General features: G+C 40.8%; 1 protein-coding gene across 1 annotated transcript in view; it reads left to right on the top strand.

Moving 5' to 3' along the window:
• Positions 1–17,781, top strand: part of STXBP6 (syntaxin binding protein 6) — a 253,830-nt gene extending 236,049 nt beyond the window's left edge. Inside the window, exons 5-6 of the mRNA XM_032242663.1 lie at positions 7,320–7,477; positions 14,695–17,781. Of these exons, the coding sequence (XP_032098554.1) occupies positions 7,320–7,477; positions 14,695–14,718 (182 nt within the window). The 3' untranslated portion in view covers positions 14,719–17,781. The remainder of the gene's footprint in view (positions 1–7,319; positions 7,478–14,694) is intronic.
• Positions 17,782–21,689: the final 3,908 nt, after the last annotated feature.

A 21,689-nucleotide genomic window follows, 5' to 3' on the forward strand; every position in this document is an offset into this window, starting at 1 on the left:
GCAGTGGATTTGATAGGTCATTGGTGAGTTTGAAAGAACAGTGTTGTTAACATGGGGTAGGATAGTCCACTGGAAGTTCAAAAAATTGTGGCATATGAGAGTAACAGTAGAAGCAGACTCCTTCAAGAATGTTCATGGTGATGAGAGTAGGGAAAGAAAGATGAACTAAGTAGAGAGCTTAACAGAAAGACTCTCCAGTGCCAGATAACAAGTTTATCTCGTTAGTAATGGCTAAAGTTGAGTGTCTATGGGCCAGACACTATTCTAAATGCCCCACTTGCACATCAGCTTATTTATTCCTCACAGCAACCTCATGAGAGAGATTCTAGACCAATCCCTAGAACATGTGAGGAAACTGAAACACAAAAGGGTGAACTGTTCAAGGTCATACAGCTGGTAAGTAGTGAGCCCCAATATATTGAACAGAGTTTTCAAATTGTATATATAAAGACTTGAAATTACAGTTCTTAGAGTAAAAGTCCCTAGCTTCCAACTGTAATAAAAACAGAGACCTGTAGATCATAGCTGGTTTGTCAGCAAACATAACCCAAGACAGGGAACAAAATCCATCTTACCAAATTTAGAGCTACGTTAGGTTTTTAACCTCAGAAAAATGTTCCCTGTTTTCTGAGAGCCTGATTATCTCTGAACAAAACAGACCCCAAAGAAGTATTATTGAATTCATTCCCCTGATGCCCTATAACTATTCATATGAACCAAGGTGAAGTTAATACTAAAGATACCCATGAGTTTTTCTGCATATCCTGAATTTAAGTGTTTGAAGAGACATGAATAAAATACTAAATGTTTGAACCTTGTCAATGAAAATATTGAAACAATGAATTGAGAGGAGAGCACGAACTCATAGTTGTCTATAGGACAGGGAGGGGGCATTGCATTTTTTCCTGAAGCTTTAGTTAGCCTCTGGGGCAGACATGCTTGTGGCTTGGGAACAGGCTGGTGTTCCACTGCATTACCTTAACAACGTCAAAAGAAGACCCCTAATAGAATGGTCCATTCTACGCTTGGTAACAACAGCAATCGATAATTCCAAGGTGTTCTTCAAGTAGGTTTTTGCGTTTATGGGCTTACAAAGTATTTCTCAGCACTGACTCCATTTCTCTTTGTCATCCAGCTCCAGGCAAGAAACAAGTAAGTTTCTTGGTCCTTGAAATTAGCCACCAACTTGAGACAAAAGATAATTCTGAAACTGCCATTGAGCATGCTAGCTGTTCCATAGCCTCTATAAAGCAAGCCTTTTTAATGTAATTATATGACTTGTCTATTACTGAATTGATGAGGACAGCCTGAATTTATTTGTTTTTCCTCCTTTAACTTGGGGGTCAGTATAGTCTACTGTAGCATTTCTGAACACAAATTCTGCAGAATTGATTACCCTACTAAGATGTTCTGCATACCATACCTCTCCTGCCCTTACCCCTACCTCCTTTTCATTCACAGTTTACATTAACTTATTAAAGTTTTTCCAAAGTTCTGCAATAAAGGAGCAAGGCTAGATCTCATTTCACAAAGTCATTTTGCCATAGAATTGAGTTTTCCTTGGAGCACTGTAACTCACAGAACCACTTTGGCAAATGCTGACATAGATGGTAAGAGCTTTGGAGTCAGTACATGGCTAATCTTGGGTAAGCTACTTCACCTCCCTGGGCATCTGTTTCCTTAACTGTAACATAAGGGTAAGAATATCTTCCTTTGAGGAATGTAGCATCTTACCATAGCACCTGCTACCTAGTATGGTAGCTGTTCTGTGATTGTGATTGGCTGATGTTCACACTGTATCCTGCCCAGCTTGGGTTAACAACTCTTCCTTTTGGAAAGGCTCCATGTAACCAGAATTTTAAAAGAATTTTTCTGGTTAGCCATTACCACAAAAGTATGAATGAAATTTAACTTTTTGGAAGAATCTTCATCTTAGAAGAGTAAATTAGAGGTTGTCCAACATTGAAATACAGTGATGTGATTAAGGATTGATTAGTCAGTGTAATATAGAAAGAGCTTGGTATTGCCTAAGCTCACAGATAATTAATGGACTTTGTGAATTAAGAACCAACTTCTATCACCCGGCAGGCCTTTGCATTTACTCACTCTGTTCATTGAGGTAAAAGCTAATATCGTCATTATTATTTAAATTATTATTCATCTATAAAATATTTAGTGACAGTCACAGTACTAAGCAGAGCCTTCTTTGAAGCATCATGATTATCTTGCAACTGAATTACCAATGATAGGGGCAGAAATAAAGCCACTCATCACAGGAAGCAGAACAGTGTCTAAGTGGTACTGACTGGCTTTCAGACCAAAAGGAGACCAGGCTGTCAGGGAGCCAAATCTCTATGTAACTTTTCTTTTGCTTATATGTGTTTAGTGATAGAGCCACTGAGCAATAAAATTCTCACAGATTGAAAGTACAGAAAGGAAAGAAACACCATCTTAGGTGAATCCTACCTCTTTGTATCCAGTGAAATTAATTTGCATGTTACTTATACTGAACCAGACTTAATTGTAGCTTAGGTACTCCCCATGAAAATGATTTTGCTAAGAAAAATAACTCAGTAGATGAGAATAGAGTAGGGCCTACTCATCTACTCAGAGAATAAATTGTTATTGAATACGTTTGGCATACTGTATGAGAGTCACTAATGTTCCTAGCCTATGAACAAATTTAATATCATAGATCTCCAATTCTTGTGTTTATTTTGTTGGAACCCAAATCTATTTAAAACATATATATTTTCCCAAAATTCAAATTGGTTTTCCTCTAAGTTAGTTTAGATAAGTGGGGGTTTATTGGATAGTTATTCTTAAGTGGTTAAATTGATTGTGGAACAGAGGTAGTCCAAGCAAAACTATTAAGAAGTCTCTGCTTTAAGAGTGTTCTTAGATGGGTACATTGACTCAGCACTAAGTATACATGGGCATATATTTACTGATTATTTATGTTTTAGATTATTTTCCTACTGCCTTATTTTCCAAACAGGATGAATATTTTACATTTCAAATATCTGTATATGTATTTTATAGAAGTAACTGCTGAAAATTCTGTTGAAATTGCCTTTTACTAGCAATAGAATTAAGGATTTTAGTTACCAAGATGCACCCTGATGTGTAGGGTGATCAAATGAAATATGAAATAATGTTGATAATTGAACTATTGATGTATTTTATGTGCTTCTAGAAATGTTTCCTCCTTTCTCTTCTTTTGTCACTTCTCAATATATTTTATTCTCTCATTTTTCTATACATTTACATTTATTTTCATTGTGTTCTCAGTGATTGAACACAATGCAATAGCTTTATCTCCAGTTGCTCTCTCACTGAAGTCTTCTAAATCACTTAACTTAAAAGATGCCAGCGTATATATATTTTTAAAAGCACACATTAAGTGGAATTGACATGAAGGCAAGATCAATGAAGCAAGATTGGTCTCTGCTCCACTCTCCAGAGACTAATTTCAAAAGTAGTTGACTTTATTTGCCATGGTTGACAGCTTTTCAGACCGCTTGAATAAATTTGGGTATTAATATGCTTCCTGTCTATTTAGAAAGAATTACTATGCTGTCTGCCTCAGGAGTCTGCTTTATTTCCAGATTTCACTCAGAACAATATGATGGGTCCTAACTTTTGAGTTAGGCGTCCTGTTTACAAAACATGCCTTGATTTAATAAATATGTGTTCAATACCCTCTCTGAGCAATATGCTGCACTACACATAGCAGGATTTACAAAGATATGTAAGGAGCATCTTCTGCAAGCTTCAAAACACTTAGCCCTAAGATAGGAGAGAAGAGAGAGAAAGATGCAATGGAATTGAGTAAGATGTGCCATTTTTTTCAAAGTTACCTACAGAGAAGATAAAGTCTGAAGGTGGGTGGAGGGACAAGCTCCCATTGAGTACCTGCAGATACTGTGTGTATATCTTCATCTCCACAGTAGTGAAGCAAATGGCACAACCCACATTTTACAGATCAGACAAATCACCCCCTTCAAGTCATTCTGCCAATTGTGTCAATATAATAGTGCCTGGCACATAGTATGTACTTCATGAATAGTTTTGAATGTTGAATGCATCTTTCAGGGAAGCAATTTTGAACATATACCAAGAGTCTAAAACATGTTTGTGTCCTCTGAACGAGCAATTTCATTTCTAATAATTACCATAGATGTAAAGATCGTGTGTATATGTGAGGCAAGAGGATGGTAAAGAGGCAGAGTGTAGAGACTGTATAGCAGGTGACCTTTAGTTGTATGGGATAAAAATGAGGAAGGTGTCTAGAATAGACTCCCAGATTTCTGGCCGGATTAAGGAACTGGGCAGATGTTGAAGTTGTTTGCCAAGCTGGGGACCCAAAGGAAAAGCAGGTGTGAAGGTAAAGATAGTGAGATGAGGTTTTTACTTACTGAACTCAAGATGACTTTGGTTCATTCTGTTGGAGTTTCCCATAAGAAAACATGGATCTGGAGCTCAGCAGCATGACCTAGTGAAAAATAAGGATTTGGTCATGGAAGTCAGGAGCTGGTTGACATTGTTCTGGAGAGAGTTTGTAGAATACAAAAGAGAAGAGAGTGAGGGAAAGGACCCTAGGATTACGGTTTGAGCAATAGGATCCCAGATAGAATAAGATAAGTCAGCAGAAGATCTAAGTCAAGAGAGAAGAAATATTAAAGATTTAGGAAATAGTGAATAGAGCAAAATGATGCACTTCAGGAATTTGTCATCCAGCTGGGAAGTCATTGCACCTCAGGTGAAAAAGTCAAGCAGGAGAAGAGTTGCCCATGATTGTACTTAATTAAGTACCCAAGAAGGATAAAGATATTATTTAGGGAATTGAGGGGAGGGAAGAGATTGGAATTGACCTGAAGCTTAATAAAGGTGGTGGTACTTCATGGGGACTGAAATACGGGTAGAATTGAAACTGCAAGAGGTTATTTCAACTGAGGAAATGAAATTTGTTCAAATTTATCCTCAATGCCTGAAAATAACTGAAGGTGGATTCCCTATTGGTAGTAGTCAGCAGTGTCATCTTTGAACAGTGAAGACAGCATCTTGTTCTCTATGAGTTATAATGACTCCTGGCTAAACAGCATCATATAAAACTGAGTGTGGTGTTACTCGACATCATGTGCAAGATTAATTTCAAGCAACAAAGCAGCATGGCTTATGTGTAGTGGGTTCATTCCAGAAACACGATGTGAAGATCATGCAGGTCAATTCCAGTGGGAAAAGGCAAGTCTTGGTTATATACCCTCTTAATTTTACAGCAGCTAATTCTAAAATCCTTTCTATTTGATGCAGCTATTCCTAGCGGTGAGGTTGCAGATTCCCTGCCCTGTCTTTTCCCAGTTCTCTGGTGGCCGAGCTGTAAATATATAGAAGGAGTCAGAAAAACAGAGATTTTCTTGTGCCCTCTCCCTACTCCTCTGCACCCTTCTCCATCTTCCTGTTCCACCTCATTGGCCTCTTCCTTTTTGAGAACACTTGACTTTCAATGTGGCATGGGTAATAAATCTTAATTTACCAAGAGGGAGTACCTTCAGGACAGAAACGGTCAGGCATTACCTTGGGAAATAACCTGTCAAAAGCTATCTGTATGCTAGTCTGCCCACAGTTCTGTCCTAGTGATTGCTTCTCTGGACCATATCTGCAAAGAACAAGGTAAAGAATAAGCAAAAGTCACTGGAAAACCAGGCTCAAGTGCTATCCACATCACTTCCCTAGTGATACGGTCTTGTGCAAGCCACTTAACCTCTGATAGTCTCAGTCTTATCAGTGGAATTGTGACAATCAGATGAGATATTTGTGAAGGTGCTTTATGATTGCAAAGTGCTACTCAAGTGTTAAGCAGCATGGGTAGGCTATTATCATACTTATGAGTATGATATGAAAGCAAAGCGGGACCAAGATTTCTCCTCCTAAATCTGTTCTGAAGACCCAGACCTTTCATTCCAACCTTGCATTCAACCAGATTTGCCTAGAACAGCATTTTCTCTGCTCCCTCTTTATCTGTGCCGATTTAACTTGGTTCATGTAGTGCTTGATTTAACTGAGTAACACTGAGTTAACCCCATTCTCCTCCCCTTAGTGCATAATCAAATCCCTTGAAATCTACCACTAAAGAAAAAAAATGGTAAAACATTTACTAAGTGTTTCCTCCAATCTAGGCACTTTCTTTGCCTGAGATCCTTTTCCACAAACCACAGACTGTTCCCACAGAGGAGAAACTAAGAAGCCTTTGTAGCTGACACCAGTGGAATTTGCATTTCTATTAAAAGCTGTCTGTGGCTAGATGTATCCATCCCAGGTACAAAGTTAAATGATGTAATAAACTTATTCAAAGACATAAAGCCATTATATAAAATGCCATTAAATATCTTACACTCAATGTTAACAAAATACAGCTATCAATTTCCTTTGGTTGTCATTTTGCAAGTTGCTATTTCTCAGTGATTTATGCACTGGCAAGTATTTTACTATTGAATTTTGCTGCCCAATCCAGGCAAATGGCATGTCAGGAATGCATGACCCTTTGAGATGCAATGGCTTTCAACTTTCGTGGCATCATCACTCTAGGCATCACCATCTTCTGGGGCTGGTTTCTATCACTGTTTCGTACCTGCTGGTTAAGTATGGTCCCGAGGCTCCGTATTTCACATACTAGAGATCAGAGGCAAGAAAGCCCAACCATCCAAGCCATGGTACAGAATTCAAGGTTAGGAGCAGACACATCTACTCTGAGCTTTGATACTGGATCATAGCTTTTCTGAAGCTGTACATTCGGGGCTGCTCTTTACTTCCTGGAAGAAGGGGTAAAATGGAGAGGAAGAGTCGGAAGGAATATAGAACATTCTATCTGGAAAAGTTCTGTGTCTTATTCACCAAAAGCACAGGTCAAAAGGAAATAACATAAGATCCAGATATGTCTCATTGAACTTGCCTAATTCTGTGAACTTGTCAGCATTTTCATTTACCTTTGCAAGCCAAGTCCTAAATCCAGACAGGCCCCATCGTTTTGAGCCTCACCAGATAGAATACTGGCAGAATGGAAATGACTGGCATGTCAGTGATGGGATTATAAAGAAACATTTAGGATTTTCCTAGGTCCTGCATTCAGTGGGTATTCTTGCTGCAAGTAAGCCAGTCAAACCCAATCAAAAGAAATGTCAGCTTGTTTCCTAGACACTAGATTAGCGGACTTTCTGCATGTGACCTGCCTTCCTCTTACAGGGCACTGACCCTGCAGGAGTCTGGTTACTGTGGGTCAGCTGAGCCAGCTTCTGATGCTCCTGCTCTCCTTCTTTCAGGAAACAGCATCCTCCATTCAGCCGCCGACAGCGTGACCAGCGCAGTGCAGAAGGCAAGCCAGGCCTTGAATGAGCGTGGAGAGCGATTAGGCCGAGCAGAGGAGAAGACAGAAGACCTAAAGAACAGCGCCCAGCAGTTTGCAGAAACTGCGCACAAGGTGGGCCAAGAGAGGGGCGGGCTTCTCAGCTCTGGGAAGTTGCAGAGCTACAGTTCCAAGAAACTTTATTTCAGTGTTTTCCTGTGATGAGAGAGAGAAAATTAAGCTTTTTATTTCCCCTTTATGTAATTCCCATCTGCTACTTACTAAACACCTGAGTCATGGAAAATTTCTTCCTGTACCTGGTTTCTTTGGGCTCTTTTCTGATGTCTTCGTCCCTATCTCTGAGCTTTTGACCTTGGATCTTTAGGAACTATGGACTACCTTTAGTTCCTGCCCAGAAGTTTAGAGCTCAAGTTTCGAGGCACAGAATGAGAAGTGGAGGAGAAGAGATCAGGTCTTCGAATATCCCCACCTCACTTAGCCAACACATGGAGGATGTGAGGCTTCACATGCTTACTTTTCCAGCCTGTCCCTTTCTTATCCTGAGTCTAGCACTGTGTCCTTATCTCTTCACCAGACACAAAGTAAGCCCTAGTCCCAGGGCACTATGCACCTCAAGGCTAGTTTTCCCTCTGAGAGGGGTCAGTTCTTATGTCAGGACCTCAATTCTGGGACTCTGAACTTGACTGGACTAGAGCTGACCTGCCTGCCATACTCCTTGCTGCCCTGAATCCAAAGAACAGCATTTCCTGCATGACTGAGCATGCACTCTGCACATTCTCACACTCACTGAGAGCTGCGCCTTTCAGAAGGGAAAGGGGGAGTTTTTATTGGCAGCCAGCTATCTAAGGCAGCCACAAACCAAAAGAAAGAGAGGCCCTGTTGGTCAGGTGATAAAGATGATTTATTACTGTCCTTGTGCTTCAGATCAAAGGGCAGTATTTTTCTGGTTAATGGTTTGAATTTAGGCTTCCAGAAACAACATCTGCTGATGACTTGTGTTGGCATGTCAGACTTATGATCTGGCCCTTCCAATACGCTTTTCAGGTGACCTTTAGGGAAAAAAAAAAAATTGGCTTTAACAGAAACCCCACTTCTGCTGAGGAAACAGGGATGGATAACCTAAAAAAGCAATGAGAAAAATATCCCCAGCTGAGCTGTGGTGACCTCTCCTGGAGGCTCATGCTCAGGTCCAGCTGGGGATCCAGCTCTGAGCCAGTGACTCCTGCCTTCCCTTCCTGCATCCCCTTTGCACAGCTGTCTTGTGGCCTCATTCATTCTCTGTCATGACAGGGTCTTACTGCACTGTTGCCTGTGGGCCCATTTGGAGTTCCTTGAAGGAGATTGACCATATCTGTCTGCAAATGCAGGCAGCCCTGCTGGAGGCCAGAGCCTCAGATTGCTGCTGTTATTGCAGACGCAAAGGGAGTGAACCCGGATTTCAGGTCTCCCTAGTTCCTTCCTCCCTTCTGCAGCCTCTGTGACACAGAGATAATGATGACATGGAAATGCTAGTTACAGCCTCAGCTTCTTTAACAACAGCAACTTCCATGATTTCAGTGGGAGACGGATAGTGGAAATCTGGGAAAACATTTAAATTGTTGAGTTGGGTAGAGAGGACTAAGGGAATAACTTTATAACAGTCTTCAGTTCTGGGAAGGGTAATATCTTTCATGTCTTCCCACACAGAATAGAGCAACCAACAGTGCACTGATAAAATTCTGCTAAAACAAGAATTTAGGTTAATGATTAAACCATGAACCAGGTTACCAAGGAAGATTGTGAAATTGCTCTTCCTAAGGTGGAGTAGACAATACCTGGATGTCATCTACGTAGGCGTCCCTCCCAGAGAGGGCTGGACAAACACTGGATTGGATAACCTAACCAGATGGCCTGAATTCTTGGCCCTGGTGGCCCTGTTTCCCTGATACTGTGGCCAAGTTTTCTAGGTAGTTGGGAAAGCAACATGGAATAGTAGTTAACATCTTGTGTTTGAATCCAGCTCTGTCTTTTACCATCTTGGTGACCTTGGGCAAATGCTTAATTTCTCTAAGACTCAGTTTTCTCACAAGAAAAATAGAGTACTATTCTTTATGAGAATAGTATCTACCTTCTAGAGTTTTCAGAGAATTGAATGAATTCAAAGCTATTAGTACAGTATGTAGCACATATAAATCTAAATTATTATTTATAATTATTAAAAATTGTTTCTACTAACCCTGTCCTATTCAGTCACATAATGAGTATGACATGATAATTGCCCTATAAACTGCACACCTCAACCATACTTTGGCTTTCTGTTGAAACTGCTCTCTGTAACCCTAATGTGACAAGCAAGCAGTCCAAACCCATGCCATCTTGGCCCCTGCAACTTGTAATAAGTAACTAAGGTCTGTAATTTCCACCCTACCCAGACAATGTGTAAACTAACGTTTATCTTGACTTCTGTGAACCACTTAAGTAACAATCAGAATGTCCAAAGTCCCCTGGCCCTCGGAATGTCCGAAGCCCCTCACCCTCATCTCCGCCCAGGAGGTGATTTACAGAATGTCCAAAGTCCACTGGCCCTAGGAATGTCTGAAGCCCCTCATCCCCACCCCCGTCCCTCACCCTCACCCCCAAGGTGGTTTACCAGCATAAAAGGTCTTGACACCCTCCTTTCAGGGCCACAGTTGGAGAGACATGAGTCCTCCGTGGCTGCCAGCAATAAAGACCCTGCAATTTGGCATACTTTGGTCTTGGTGTTGACGTTCTATGCTCGCTCTGTTATAACAATGAGCACTCTAAAGGGACTGGTTAATTGATACTGGTGACTGAGGATCCTCAACACAGGGACAGGAAAGAATGGAGGAGAAGATTTTGTACCTCCTACACCCAAAGGGAAAGGGGTATGGGAGGGCCTCTTGCTAAATGTTGATACTATCTAAACACAAATCAGCCCTTGAAACAGGACCTGGCAGGATAGAAACTAATGTGGCCACCAAAGGCAAAAGGGCCTCTGGCTTGACCAGCGGGAAAATTTATGCTTAGCAGGTACCTGCTTTCACTCAGGAGGGATGAGGCATTGGCAGCTTGTGTTTATTTTGGTTTCTCCTCCCTTAGGTAATCTTGAGGGGAGGAGCAGGAGCTACTAGTGTCTGTTAATGTGTATGAGAGTATGAGAGCGTCATGGCCAGACTTGCAGCTGTCTGAAACTAGGATGTGTGCCTATGAATCACTGGCACTGGCAGTGTTCCTAACAAGCAGATTGATCTCTCTAGATAAGGTGTGGCTGTTTTCCCAGGGACTGGGGCTCTTGATTTGGACCCACTAGCATAGGCTGACCACTAAAATGTCATTTTACTGGCCAAGCCACAACCAGGACTGCTGGTGAGGGGAGAGTTCAGAGATGGAACCCAGGCATTCTACCCCTAGACAAGCATGGCTCTGTTGACTCAGAAAAAGTAAGCTGTGCTTACAAGTGAGGGGCAGTACACATGGCAGAGTTCTGAGAAGAGAACGGCTGTGCCAGGTGGCAGCTCTCAAGCTCCCACTTAATAAGTTGAATTATTCTTAATTCAACTTATCTCAAGTTGAATAAGGGCACCCAACCCCAGCTGGAGAGTTTGGTACACCTAGATTCCAGTAGAAAAGGTGTCTTTGGTCTTCTAACTTGTTCCAGGACTCCTGCAATGACCCAAGTGCAAAAGTGAATGGATCACTTTTGCACAACCCTGACTTCAAAATATGCAGGTGCTTGTCATCTACAGCGCAGATAGAAAATGATCCTTCCCCCGCTCTCCCCAGACTGACTCTCCCACCTCCACTCTGGTGAGCCTGGTTTCAGGAAGTGTGGTTCTTTCCTGAGCTCTGTGCTTCATGCAAAGTTAACCTGAGGAGAATGCACCGCAACCGTAGAAGCAGGCCTCCTCACTTGCCCTTGCCCAAAAAGCACAATGTTGCAGCATGTGCAGTGCTTTGACGGCCCCGCGTGGGCAGTGAGTCAGTAGACAAGAGCATTACCCACACCCAGACATCCTCAGATGACATTTCTTGCGGAAGAAAATATTGACCTGCCATGTTTTGCACTATCCTGTGCGTGTCGGGGAAGAAAGGGTGTGTGGCATTTCTCTCACCAGGAGGCAATGGCTGCCTCTGTCCTTTCTACCTAACGAGCGCAGGTCTGGGTCTCAGGAGCATAGGTCTCTATCTCTCTGGTATCCATCATGATTTTATTATTATCATTATTTAGGTTGAGTAGTGTAAGGAATAAAGAAGTTCTTCTACAAAGTTTTCATCTTAGGCTTTAAAGAATAACAGCTTCTTACTCTGAAGTCCCTATCCATTATTCTAGCTGCTTGGACTTATACAGACATACCCAGACAGGCCTGGGCAAGCCACAACCCATAATGCATGCCATTCCTTATTTGGAAACGCTTCCTTAGCTACCTCTGTGCAGCTTCCTCTTTTCTTTGTTCTATTCCCACTTACCTATTTAGGAAAGTTTTAAGTTGTTAGTCAATCAGGCAAAGCATAGAATGTGAGGTCCAGTTCCAGCCAATGTAAACTGGACACAGCAGCAGGCAGACGTGGCAGGTTATAAGTAATTCTGTTTCCTTTGTCTGGTGTGCTTTTGTGGTCAGACAGCCATTGAGCAACACCCTTTCTGCAGAAAGTAAAACTAGCCTTGCTGAGGGATCCTTTGTCCCTGTGTTGACTCTTTTTGTGACACCGAAAGTCATTCCCAACAAGTGGACTATGTGCATAGCATTGAAGGAGAAATCTTTATACAAGATATTAAGAACACAAAATACATCAAAAGGAAATTTTAAATTTTAACAACTCTTACACCTAAATTTACGCATTGGCATTTAGAGTCAGAGACTTTTTTATAGACATAAGAGGAGGCTGAGGTGTAGAGCAGCTGTGACTTTAGAGCTGAAGGTCATACAGCAGATTTGTAGCAGCAGGTATCCTGACCTCATTTCGTGCAGTGCTCTTTCTCCTCTACCTTCCTGCCTTCCATATTCTAGCACTCCTAATTCCCAGGAAATTTTTAATCAAAAACTAAAATGACACTACTTTCTTAGTCCATGCAGCCTGCTATAACAAAATACCATAAACTTGGTGATTTGTATACAACAGAAATTTATTTCTTACAATTCTGGAGGCTGGGAAGTCAAAGATCAAGGTACTGGCAAATCCAGTGTCTGGTGAGGGCCCATTGTTTGCCATCATAGATGGCATCTTCTCATCATGTCCTCACATGGTGGAAGCAGTGAGGGGTCTTGCTTCAGCCACTTTATAAGAACATTAATCTCATTCATGAGTGCTCTGCCCTCATGACCTAACTACTTCCCAAAGGTTCTACCTTCTAATACCATCACCTTGGGGGTTAGGTTTCAACATAAGAATTTTGGAGGAACAGAAACATTTGGGCCATGGCAATACCTCAAATAGCAAAATGTCCAGTCTTAACTGTATTTCTGCAAATCTTAGCTGGTTGGGGCCTAGAGGCTCCCCTTAGCTCCATTCCAGATGCACTGTCCTGGTTACCAGGGTCTGGTTTGAACAGCAGCACAATCACTGCTGAAGATTAATGGCTGTGGGTAAATTAGCACAAGCCCATTAGCTGAAAGTTAACAGCTTATTGAATACCAGGATCAGCAGCACTGATCAAATATTTATGGTCAGTATTTCTTATGCACAACACTTAACCGCTCTGTGTTGATGTGATGATCCACATTGCTAAATAATGTGTAAAAACTAGAAGCAGAGCAAGAAGTAGAGGACATACAGTGGTGAGGTTCAGAGGCCAGGAAGTGGGACAGATCTGAGCTAGAGCCCTGGCTCTGCTATTTGCACCAACCATGTTTCCTGGACTATAAACTCTTTGAGGTCAGGAGTCCTTAGCCACCTCTGCCCTTCTTGGCAAGAACGCACATCACTCAGCATGATAGCCTGGGCACATTTGGAACTTCCCAAACCCTGTGTCTGACAGTTGACTGACCATCAGCATCAGAACTGCAGAAGATTTGTGGAGGTATTCACTGGCATCACCAGACAGAGGTACCAGGAGGTCTTTCAGCTGAGGTTTCCCAAGCAAAGATTAACTTAGCAACAGGAGGACTAATCCAACAATCACAGGCAGTGCCTGTGATAGACCTGGCTGGGGGCACTGCCTGTGATTGTTGACCCTGCCTTGGTGGTTTAGCTGAGATGGCAGCCCCAGAGCTATAACTTATTTTCTGAAGACGTCAAGAAGAGAAATACTTGGGTTGCCCTGGGTTTTGCTGGAGAATTGGATTCGTGACACCTTCCAAAATGATGCAGAGCACCACTGGGTGAAATCAGTGGGATCAGCTTTATTAATTCTTAAAAGTCAGAGAGCCTGGTCAGGATGCAGATGACAGGGCTTTCTGAAAAGCTATTCCCTGCAGAGAATCACCTGTTCTTTGCTCAAAGGATTTCTGAGCCACAGAATCCTAACCCCAGTTGTTCCCAGCCCCAACCACAGGAATTAATCCTTGATATCAGACTCTGGATACATGAAGAGTACAGTTCAGCCTCTGTTCTGCCTTCCGGTTCCCTTCACTGTATGGACTCCTTGGAAAAGATCTGGCTAAGAAAAGCAAAGATAAATTTTATGTTCTGTACCTGCGTATCATTTCCTTAAGTACATTATGGTGGGCTGGCTGAGCTTGGGAAAATATTGAATGATACTGTGGTATTTGATGTTCCCCTTTATAAAGACCTAACATTTCAATAGACTATGTTTTTACAAACACCAATGGGAAAGGGATAAATCAAAGTCGGGATTTGGTGTGTTTCAGCCCTCGTCAATAACAGTTAAATTGTGAAGTGCTTTGAACTTGGTTGAATATTCAGACTGCATATTAAGTAGATGGTTGTAGATTGTCTTTTTAAAAGCTGTTGATTTTTGATACTACATGAGATGCCAGTTGACTACTTACAACTCAAGAGTGTTGCTTCTCCTAGATAGCTGGGAATCCCAGCTGTTCCTAGAGTAATTCACTCACTCTGCCTGTGCATTAGTTTTTTCATTTGTTCCTTCAGTGTGATGAAAGAACACCACACAGCACTCTCTCCCACCTGGATGCATACACCAGCAAAGCTCTCATAAGGAAGAGTAACAAATGAAATGTCTCATGAATGATTTCCGAAAATGTTGCACATTTAAAGGTGCCACTGTAATTAGTAATGGTGAGCAGCCACAGAGAGTAGAATCTTGGTGCTGCTTCTCATTGTGGACGTGGAGATGGAGCAGCCCAGTGAAATCCCCTGCTAATACCTGCCGTTAAAGTCTTACTTTTCTCATTCTTCTCTCTGCTTAGCTTGCCATGAAGCACAAATGTTGAGAAACTGCCTATTCTGGTCACCCTTCTTAAGAGAAGCCGAAGAGTTTGTTCAGCAGTTTTTACAAGAATTCCAGACCTCTGCTTGCTTCTTGTTTCTCAATATGTGGACACTTAGAGTGGTTTTTGTTTTTTCTTTTCGGATGTTAATGTGAAAGAAAGGGTGTTGCATTTATACATTTCCCTAATGATCTTGCTAATAAATGCTACAACAGCATCAGCTTCATTTTGGGTTTTCTTCCCCCCACTGTGTATATGTATGTATGTGTATGTTTTGAATATGTTTTCTTTATTAAAAAATATTTTTTGTAGTTTGAATATGAAATTTGGACCAAATGATAAACTGAGCTGGGTCTAAACTGGCAATATGTATTTTTTTTCTCTGATAGTAAGCAGGAAGGTGTTTTAATGTGGTGACATCAGATGTTATTTTTCCTAGATGAAAGTAAAAGTCAAGCAGTGATTAGTTTCACTCACTGTCCTAGCTACACTTAATTTGAAGATTAAAATTCTACATTGTGGAAAATAATTGGATTTATCGGGGAAAACAGCAGTCTTAGATTTTGCTCCTTGCATAGTAATCTTTTGCATGAACCATCACCAGCGTTTAAAAAAAAAAAAAAAAAAACAGAATCACAGATAGAAATCTCCTTCCTGAGTTACAGTTTAAATACTCCTGCTGCTTGTTTCCAGGATGTTTATTTGGAATTGTCATATGAAGGATAAAAATTTGAGAGTGAAGGCCTAAAGAAAAGCCTACCTAAAACCTGTGTATTCACAGATGTTTCTATTGTCATTATCACAGTGATGGTCACTGGTATGGAAAAGTGCTTATATTTTTATCAAAAATTGGTTTGTCTAGATAAAGGTCTGTGTCAGTGATCATGTGAAAATATACTACATTTAAAATATTTGTCTTGTCTTTTTACAGTCATGCCTTTTTTAGAGACACCCTCATAATGTCCTTGGGAAAGGGCCTTTAGTTTCTTGGTATCTGGATTTTGGAGGTTTTGATGTTGTTTTTGCTATTTATTTAATGTATTTTAATATGTGAGTTTCTTGACAAATTGCATTTCATGGCAATTGCACCTTGCCTGGTCTGATATAAAACACCACTGTCACAAAGCCTTTACATTGCAGTCAGTTTCAATATAGCTGGTCACACACCTCTTGATTTTCTATTACTCAAGATAATAAGGGGCTTAGAGTCTAGAAGTTTTGTTTTCTAAAGGGTTAAAATGCTGAACATAAAAAAGCTGTGCTTTTTTTATGAAACAAGGAGACAAGCTGCACATCCCAGACACATTGTAAGCCTACCACTGCAGCACATTGATTTTTAAACTGCCTGAATCTTGAGGACCCCTATCTATTTGATCCTTTTCATTTTGCCAATTGAGTCTATGTGTATTGCAGCCTCTTACATAGGAGCATAAGGTGACTTTTGGATTGTTAATACTGATTTAAATAGCTTAAGTTCTCCTAAAAAAAAAAAAAAAAAGCATTCCCAGTGAGAGAGAAAGTGTGTCTATTAGGGGAAAAAGATATTAGACAGTTCACATTAAAAGGGAGATGAGATTTGTCAGAGACAAATTTCAGAATCCTTTTAGATGATCCAATTCAAGAAAACTCTCTATAAAATTTAATAAACTACATAAATTAACTATAATATTTTATACTTTCTTTTTTGTGTCTTAAAAGTTTAAAGAAGCGAGGAACATGACATTTGGTGAGTACCATTGGAAGCTATTTTAATTTCTACAAAAAGCTCCAAATATCACTCTAAATAGATGTTGTTTGCAGACTTCAGAATACACACACACACACACACACACACACAGATGTATTTGTCTTTCCAAATTGGATTCTGGTTTCAGAGATAGAGAGTTGGCATAAATAATTGAAAGGATAAATCTAAAACACCCTGACAATCGGCCAAATTCAAGAACAGAATTGGTTGCCAACTCTAACAACAGTGTTTGGGGAGCTGTTTCTAAAGTAGCTGAGGATGAGGTCATAGTCATACTGTCAAACCCAAGATTCTTCCTCCCTGGTAGAATTATGATAGTTACTCTTGATAAATATAAGTATTCCATGTCTTAACCTCTTTCTTCACTCTCTGTTTATCCTTTTAGACCTAAGTCTCACTGGAAATAGCCTGAATTAGAAGAAAGCCCATCTGAATCTTTATTAGCCTCCTCTAATGATTAATTTCCAGACCATGTTCATACCTCTGACCTCTCAGTGTCAAAGTCCTACCTAGGCCTCCCCACAGCAGAGAGGGCTGTAGCAGCAGTCCCTTCCCCTCCTCCACCTCCCAGCCTCTTGCAGAGGAGCCCAGTGATAACACATGTGAAGTTCTTTGCTATCCTTTTGTAGAAGGTGCTGCAGTATAAAATATTAATACAGTCTAACTTAGACACAATTGCTCAAATAACTCTCATCATTTGGGACCAGTTTGTTTGGTTGAGCTTGCCTGAAGACTTTTCATTTGTTTCATTTCTGCACTTCTCTATGAATTTTGGGATACTATATTTCTGTGAAGGACTTACCAAATTGTATGGACAACTCATAAAGGAAAGAAACTTTCCAGTATTACCACTTCTTCGTGGAATATAGCTGTAGTATTTCTCACTAGTTTTATTAGATACCTGTGTACAGAAAGTATGCAGTTATTCAGGTTAATGTTTCATATTAAAGAATGTATTTGTAAAATGTAACACAATCAGTAGTTACCTTTTTTCCAGCTCTGAAGAAGTTCAGAGTATGTGTTAGACTTAAATTACAGTGACATCTGTTTTAATAATACTTTTGTGGCTAGCAAAGGTTGTGCATCTATTTAAAATTATTTACAGGATGCCCTAAATAAGGGGCATTAAAGATAGGTTTCGCTCTTAATTTTAGAAATTGTAACACTGCTGATGTCTGTCATACAGTTATTAATTCTTCAGAAGTTCTGTAAGATGTCAAATATAATTTTTGTTTAATTAAGAGATAAGTAACACCTGCTCTATTGATTCACTATTACAGCAAACCCTAATTTTGTCATTAAATATTTTAACTCTGTGATCAAAGTTTGTTTCTTGCAGTTATTTATGAAATCCATAAAACACTACAAAATAAGTACATGTCGCCACATTTTTTATGCTAATGGGAAACTCCTCTGTGCCTAAGGGGAAACCTCAAAACTAATATTAGCATGCTGATAAATTGTCATTATATATGTTCTAATGGAAAAGCTTGGAATGTAATAAAGACTAAAGAGCTAACCTTAATTTAGACAATGGACAGCTATTCAGCAAGTTTTTTTTTTTTTTCCTTTTCCTAGGTGAAGCAATCAAGCTGATCAATAATTACGTTTCTGCTGATATTAGTGATATGCTCCATTCGAGTTCATATTATAGCATGTGCCCTCATTCAGCAGACTAGTTACATGTCCTGTTAAATTGGAAAGAAGGTTTGCTTGTATCATGTCCACTTATTGTTATGAAAAAGCAAATGCAGTGTATTGCATCACCCCATTTGTTTTCAAGGGAAGTGGTTTGGGTGACTACTGCAGCAGAACAGCTGTCTCTGGGTTGGCATGGAAGCTCGGTAAAGCAAGAGGGATTGGAGATATTTCCTGGGAGGAGTGCAGGTGGAAACGAAAGACCTGCATTCTTCACTTTTCAGAGAAGAACGAGTAAAGATATGGTTTGGGTAGATAGATGAGGACCCAGCCTTAAGTTAATTACGCATTTAAAGGCACCTGCTCTCGTGAACTAAATTATAAGCCAATTGCCTTGCAAAAATTATCCTTTTTTAATATAATTTGTATTTGCGATTATACCACAAACAACTCTCAAATTTTATGGGAGGATTAATATGAAAAATCAGTGATGCCTTTCCCCTGTGTCAATGAGAACATGCTTAGGAAAAACAATTGACTTATTATCATCATCATCTGCCTAAGCAAGCAGATAGGGGCAGATGTGAGGGAATGGAAGAGGAGGGGCAGTGGAAAATTCCAGAAATAAATTTCAAGATGCAAATGTCTGAGTATTGTTTTCTGTTGCTACCCATTCTGTGTGCCTTTTGCACTGGCATAGGCTAGCTTGGGTGGTAGCCGGATGTACATATGCATGTTCACGAAGCATGCGTGGCAGGCGTCGAGAAGAGAGCTATGTGCTGCCCCTGCATAGTCTCCTGAGTCATTTCATGCCACCTTCCTGCCCATCTGGGCATGGGTAGGCAGGGGACAGTACTTCCAAGCATCAGTGAAACTGTGGCAGTGCCACAGGTGGAGCATTATCAGAGCATGAAGATGAGCAAAGATATAAGAGACATGGAAAAAGGACACATCCCACCCACAAGGGAAGTCTCACTTTATTTCTCTAAATGTGACTCTGCTAACAGTCCTCTTTAGTGAGATGGTGCAAAGGATGGATTTTCTTGTGGTTTGCTTTCTTAAAATCTAGAATTTACATCTAAAATTATTTTGTATAACCACGCCAAACTGATGCTAAATTTTTCTTCATTTGTACCTTCACCCCAGTTTTTTGAACAGTCTCCTTTCTCCTGCCCATGTCCTTCCCCTTGTTTCCTGGCCAATCTTAAATCCTGCTTTAGCGCTCCCTAAGGCATTACCCATAAATAAAGTGTTGGTTTACAGTGGCTTCTTAGAGCAGTTCCTCTACCCTGGCTGCCTGTCACAACCAAATGGGAAGCTTTTAGAAATATACACATTTTACTCCCAAATTTGCATGTTGATGATCGTGTGTGTTCTCTAAAGAAAAAAGAAAAAAAAAAAAAAAAGACTCCAGCAGGCCTGGGATGATGGGGCACCTGGCTTCTCCAGATGTTTACTAGATTTTAAACCAGCAAAGTAAAGCTGTGGAGGGCCAGGTTCATGCCTGTAATCCCAGCACTTTGAGAGGCTGGGGTAAACAGATCACTTGAGCCCCGGAGTTCGAGACCAACCTGGTCAACACGGTGAAACCCCATCTCTACACAAAATACAAAATTTAGCCGAGCGTGGTGGTGCACACCGGTAGTCCCAGCTAATAAAGAGGCTGAGGTGGGAGAATCACTTGAACCTGGGATGTTGGGGCTGCAGTGAGCCATGAATGTGCCACTGCACTCCAGCCTGGGTGACAGAGCAAGATCTTGATTCAAAAAAAAAAAAAAAAAATGTTGAGAAAATCAAATATAATGTGTATTTAAGCTCTATTACTACTTCCTACTTTGGCGTAACCTGCCTTGACCTCCATTTTATTTTCTCCGTTAGCCTCATCTGGAACCTGAGGATTTCCTGAGTTGTATTTTCACTTCCCACCTCTATCCCTCCCCTAAAGTTTTCTGCCACATTTTCTTTCTGCTGATAAGTCATGATCCTGGGCGTAACAGTGTCTGCTTCTGTGGTCCATCTAACTGGCCACTGACAGATATAATTCAATGAGGCAAAGCTGCCTGGCCTCCTTCAGCCCACAGGGACTAATGGACAAACCTAAGTGATGCTGAATTGGTTGGCAATGAGTATTATTATTGCTTTCACATTTTGCCAATCAGACATTTTAAATGCTACTGATTTTCTCAGATAAACTGAAGATATTTTTGTACATTATTTTCCTGTCTTTTGCACACTCAACCAGCACAAGGATGCATGTTTCTATGGCTCCCAGCCTCATCACACATCCAGACTGAGATGTGTCAGGAGCTGAACAGGAATTTCTAGTCCTGCAAGTCCCAGGTGTCACTTGTCAACATTAGATATGGCGCCTTTGTCCTGTGACATTGTATCACAATTGCTTTGCCATTTTGTCAGATGACATGGAAAGAAGAAAAATGTGCCCATGAGTTCTCTGAGCTTAACCCTGCTATTTAAAACATGGTTGGGTGATCCACAGTATCTGAAGAAAATCCCTTAATTGCAACACTGCATCCTTAGTGATCGAAGCCTCAAGCCTTCTGTTAGCTTTCCTTAAAACCATTCCTTTCTTTTACCGCCCCAGGAAGGAAAATATGGTTTCTACTATTAAACATGTTATTTTATTCATAGTACAGTGTCTTTTTTCAGGGGGAGTTTTGTGGTTTTAGACCTGGAGATACAGTGACTGATACTGGTAAACACATTTACATTGGTCTGAAACTTTCCAATACTGAAGGAGCCTTGGTATTCAGACAGAAGGAAAGTGTGGGAAATAAGAATGTATGAATTGTGCCCTACTTGGCACCTCCTGGGGTGGAAAAATAAAACACATCCCCTTTTAACAGGCGTGGACGAGGACAGGGAGCACCCTTGCAGTGATTTCCTGGACGCAGTGTTGCTTCGTAGTTAGGATGAGGACCCAGGTTCACCTGCCCCACTTTGAAATCCAGCTCCAGTTTTGTCACATGTGAGGCCTTGGGCAAGTGACTGACTCTCTCTGTGCCTGTTTACTTCAAAATGGGGATGATCATTACAAGGATTGATGAAATAATGAATGTAAAACCTTTAGCCCCGTGCCTGCCACATAAGGGCTCCATGTATGTCAGCTCGGCAGTGGGCTACTTCTCTATAATGGACCCAGAACAAAGCAGTAAACTTTGCAGGTCTGGATGCCACGCTGTGCCTCTGGATGGTAGAACAGACAAACCTTCCTTAAATTCATGTTAGCGCAGGCAACACGGGGCAGATATTATTGTACTGAGGTACACTCATTTCTATGGCCCAGGGATGAAGATCCCTTGACATTCCATAGACACCAGTTCTGGGATAAAGGAGAGACTCCTGGACTACTGGCACCAAGTGTTGGGCCCTTTCTGGAAAAAAAATTCCAAAAAAGCTAAATTCTCAAGAGAGATAAGTGAGTCAAATTGGCCTCCGTATCTGTCATCAACTATGGGGATGGAAATGAATGGTTTCATGGTCTGAGAGATGACTTGACATGTCCTTTGGACAATAATTCATACTCCTCTTGAAAAACAATGTTCAAGATTGTTCTACAGATATATTGGTG

This window comes from Sapajus apella, unplaced genomic scaffold, assembly GCF_009761245.1.
Source record: "Sapajus apella isolate SASKATOON/1434 unplaced genomic scaffold, GSC_monkey_1.0 scaffold50, whole genome shotgun sequence".
NCBI lineage: Eukaryota > Metazoa > Chordata > Mammalia > Primates > Cebidae > Sapajus > Sapajus apella.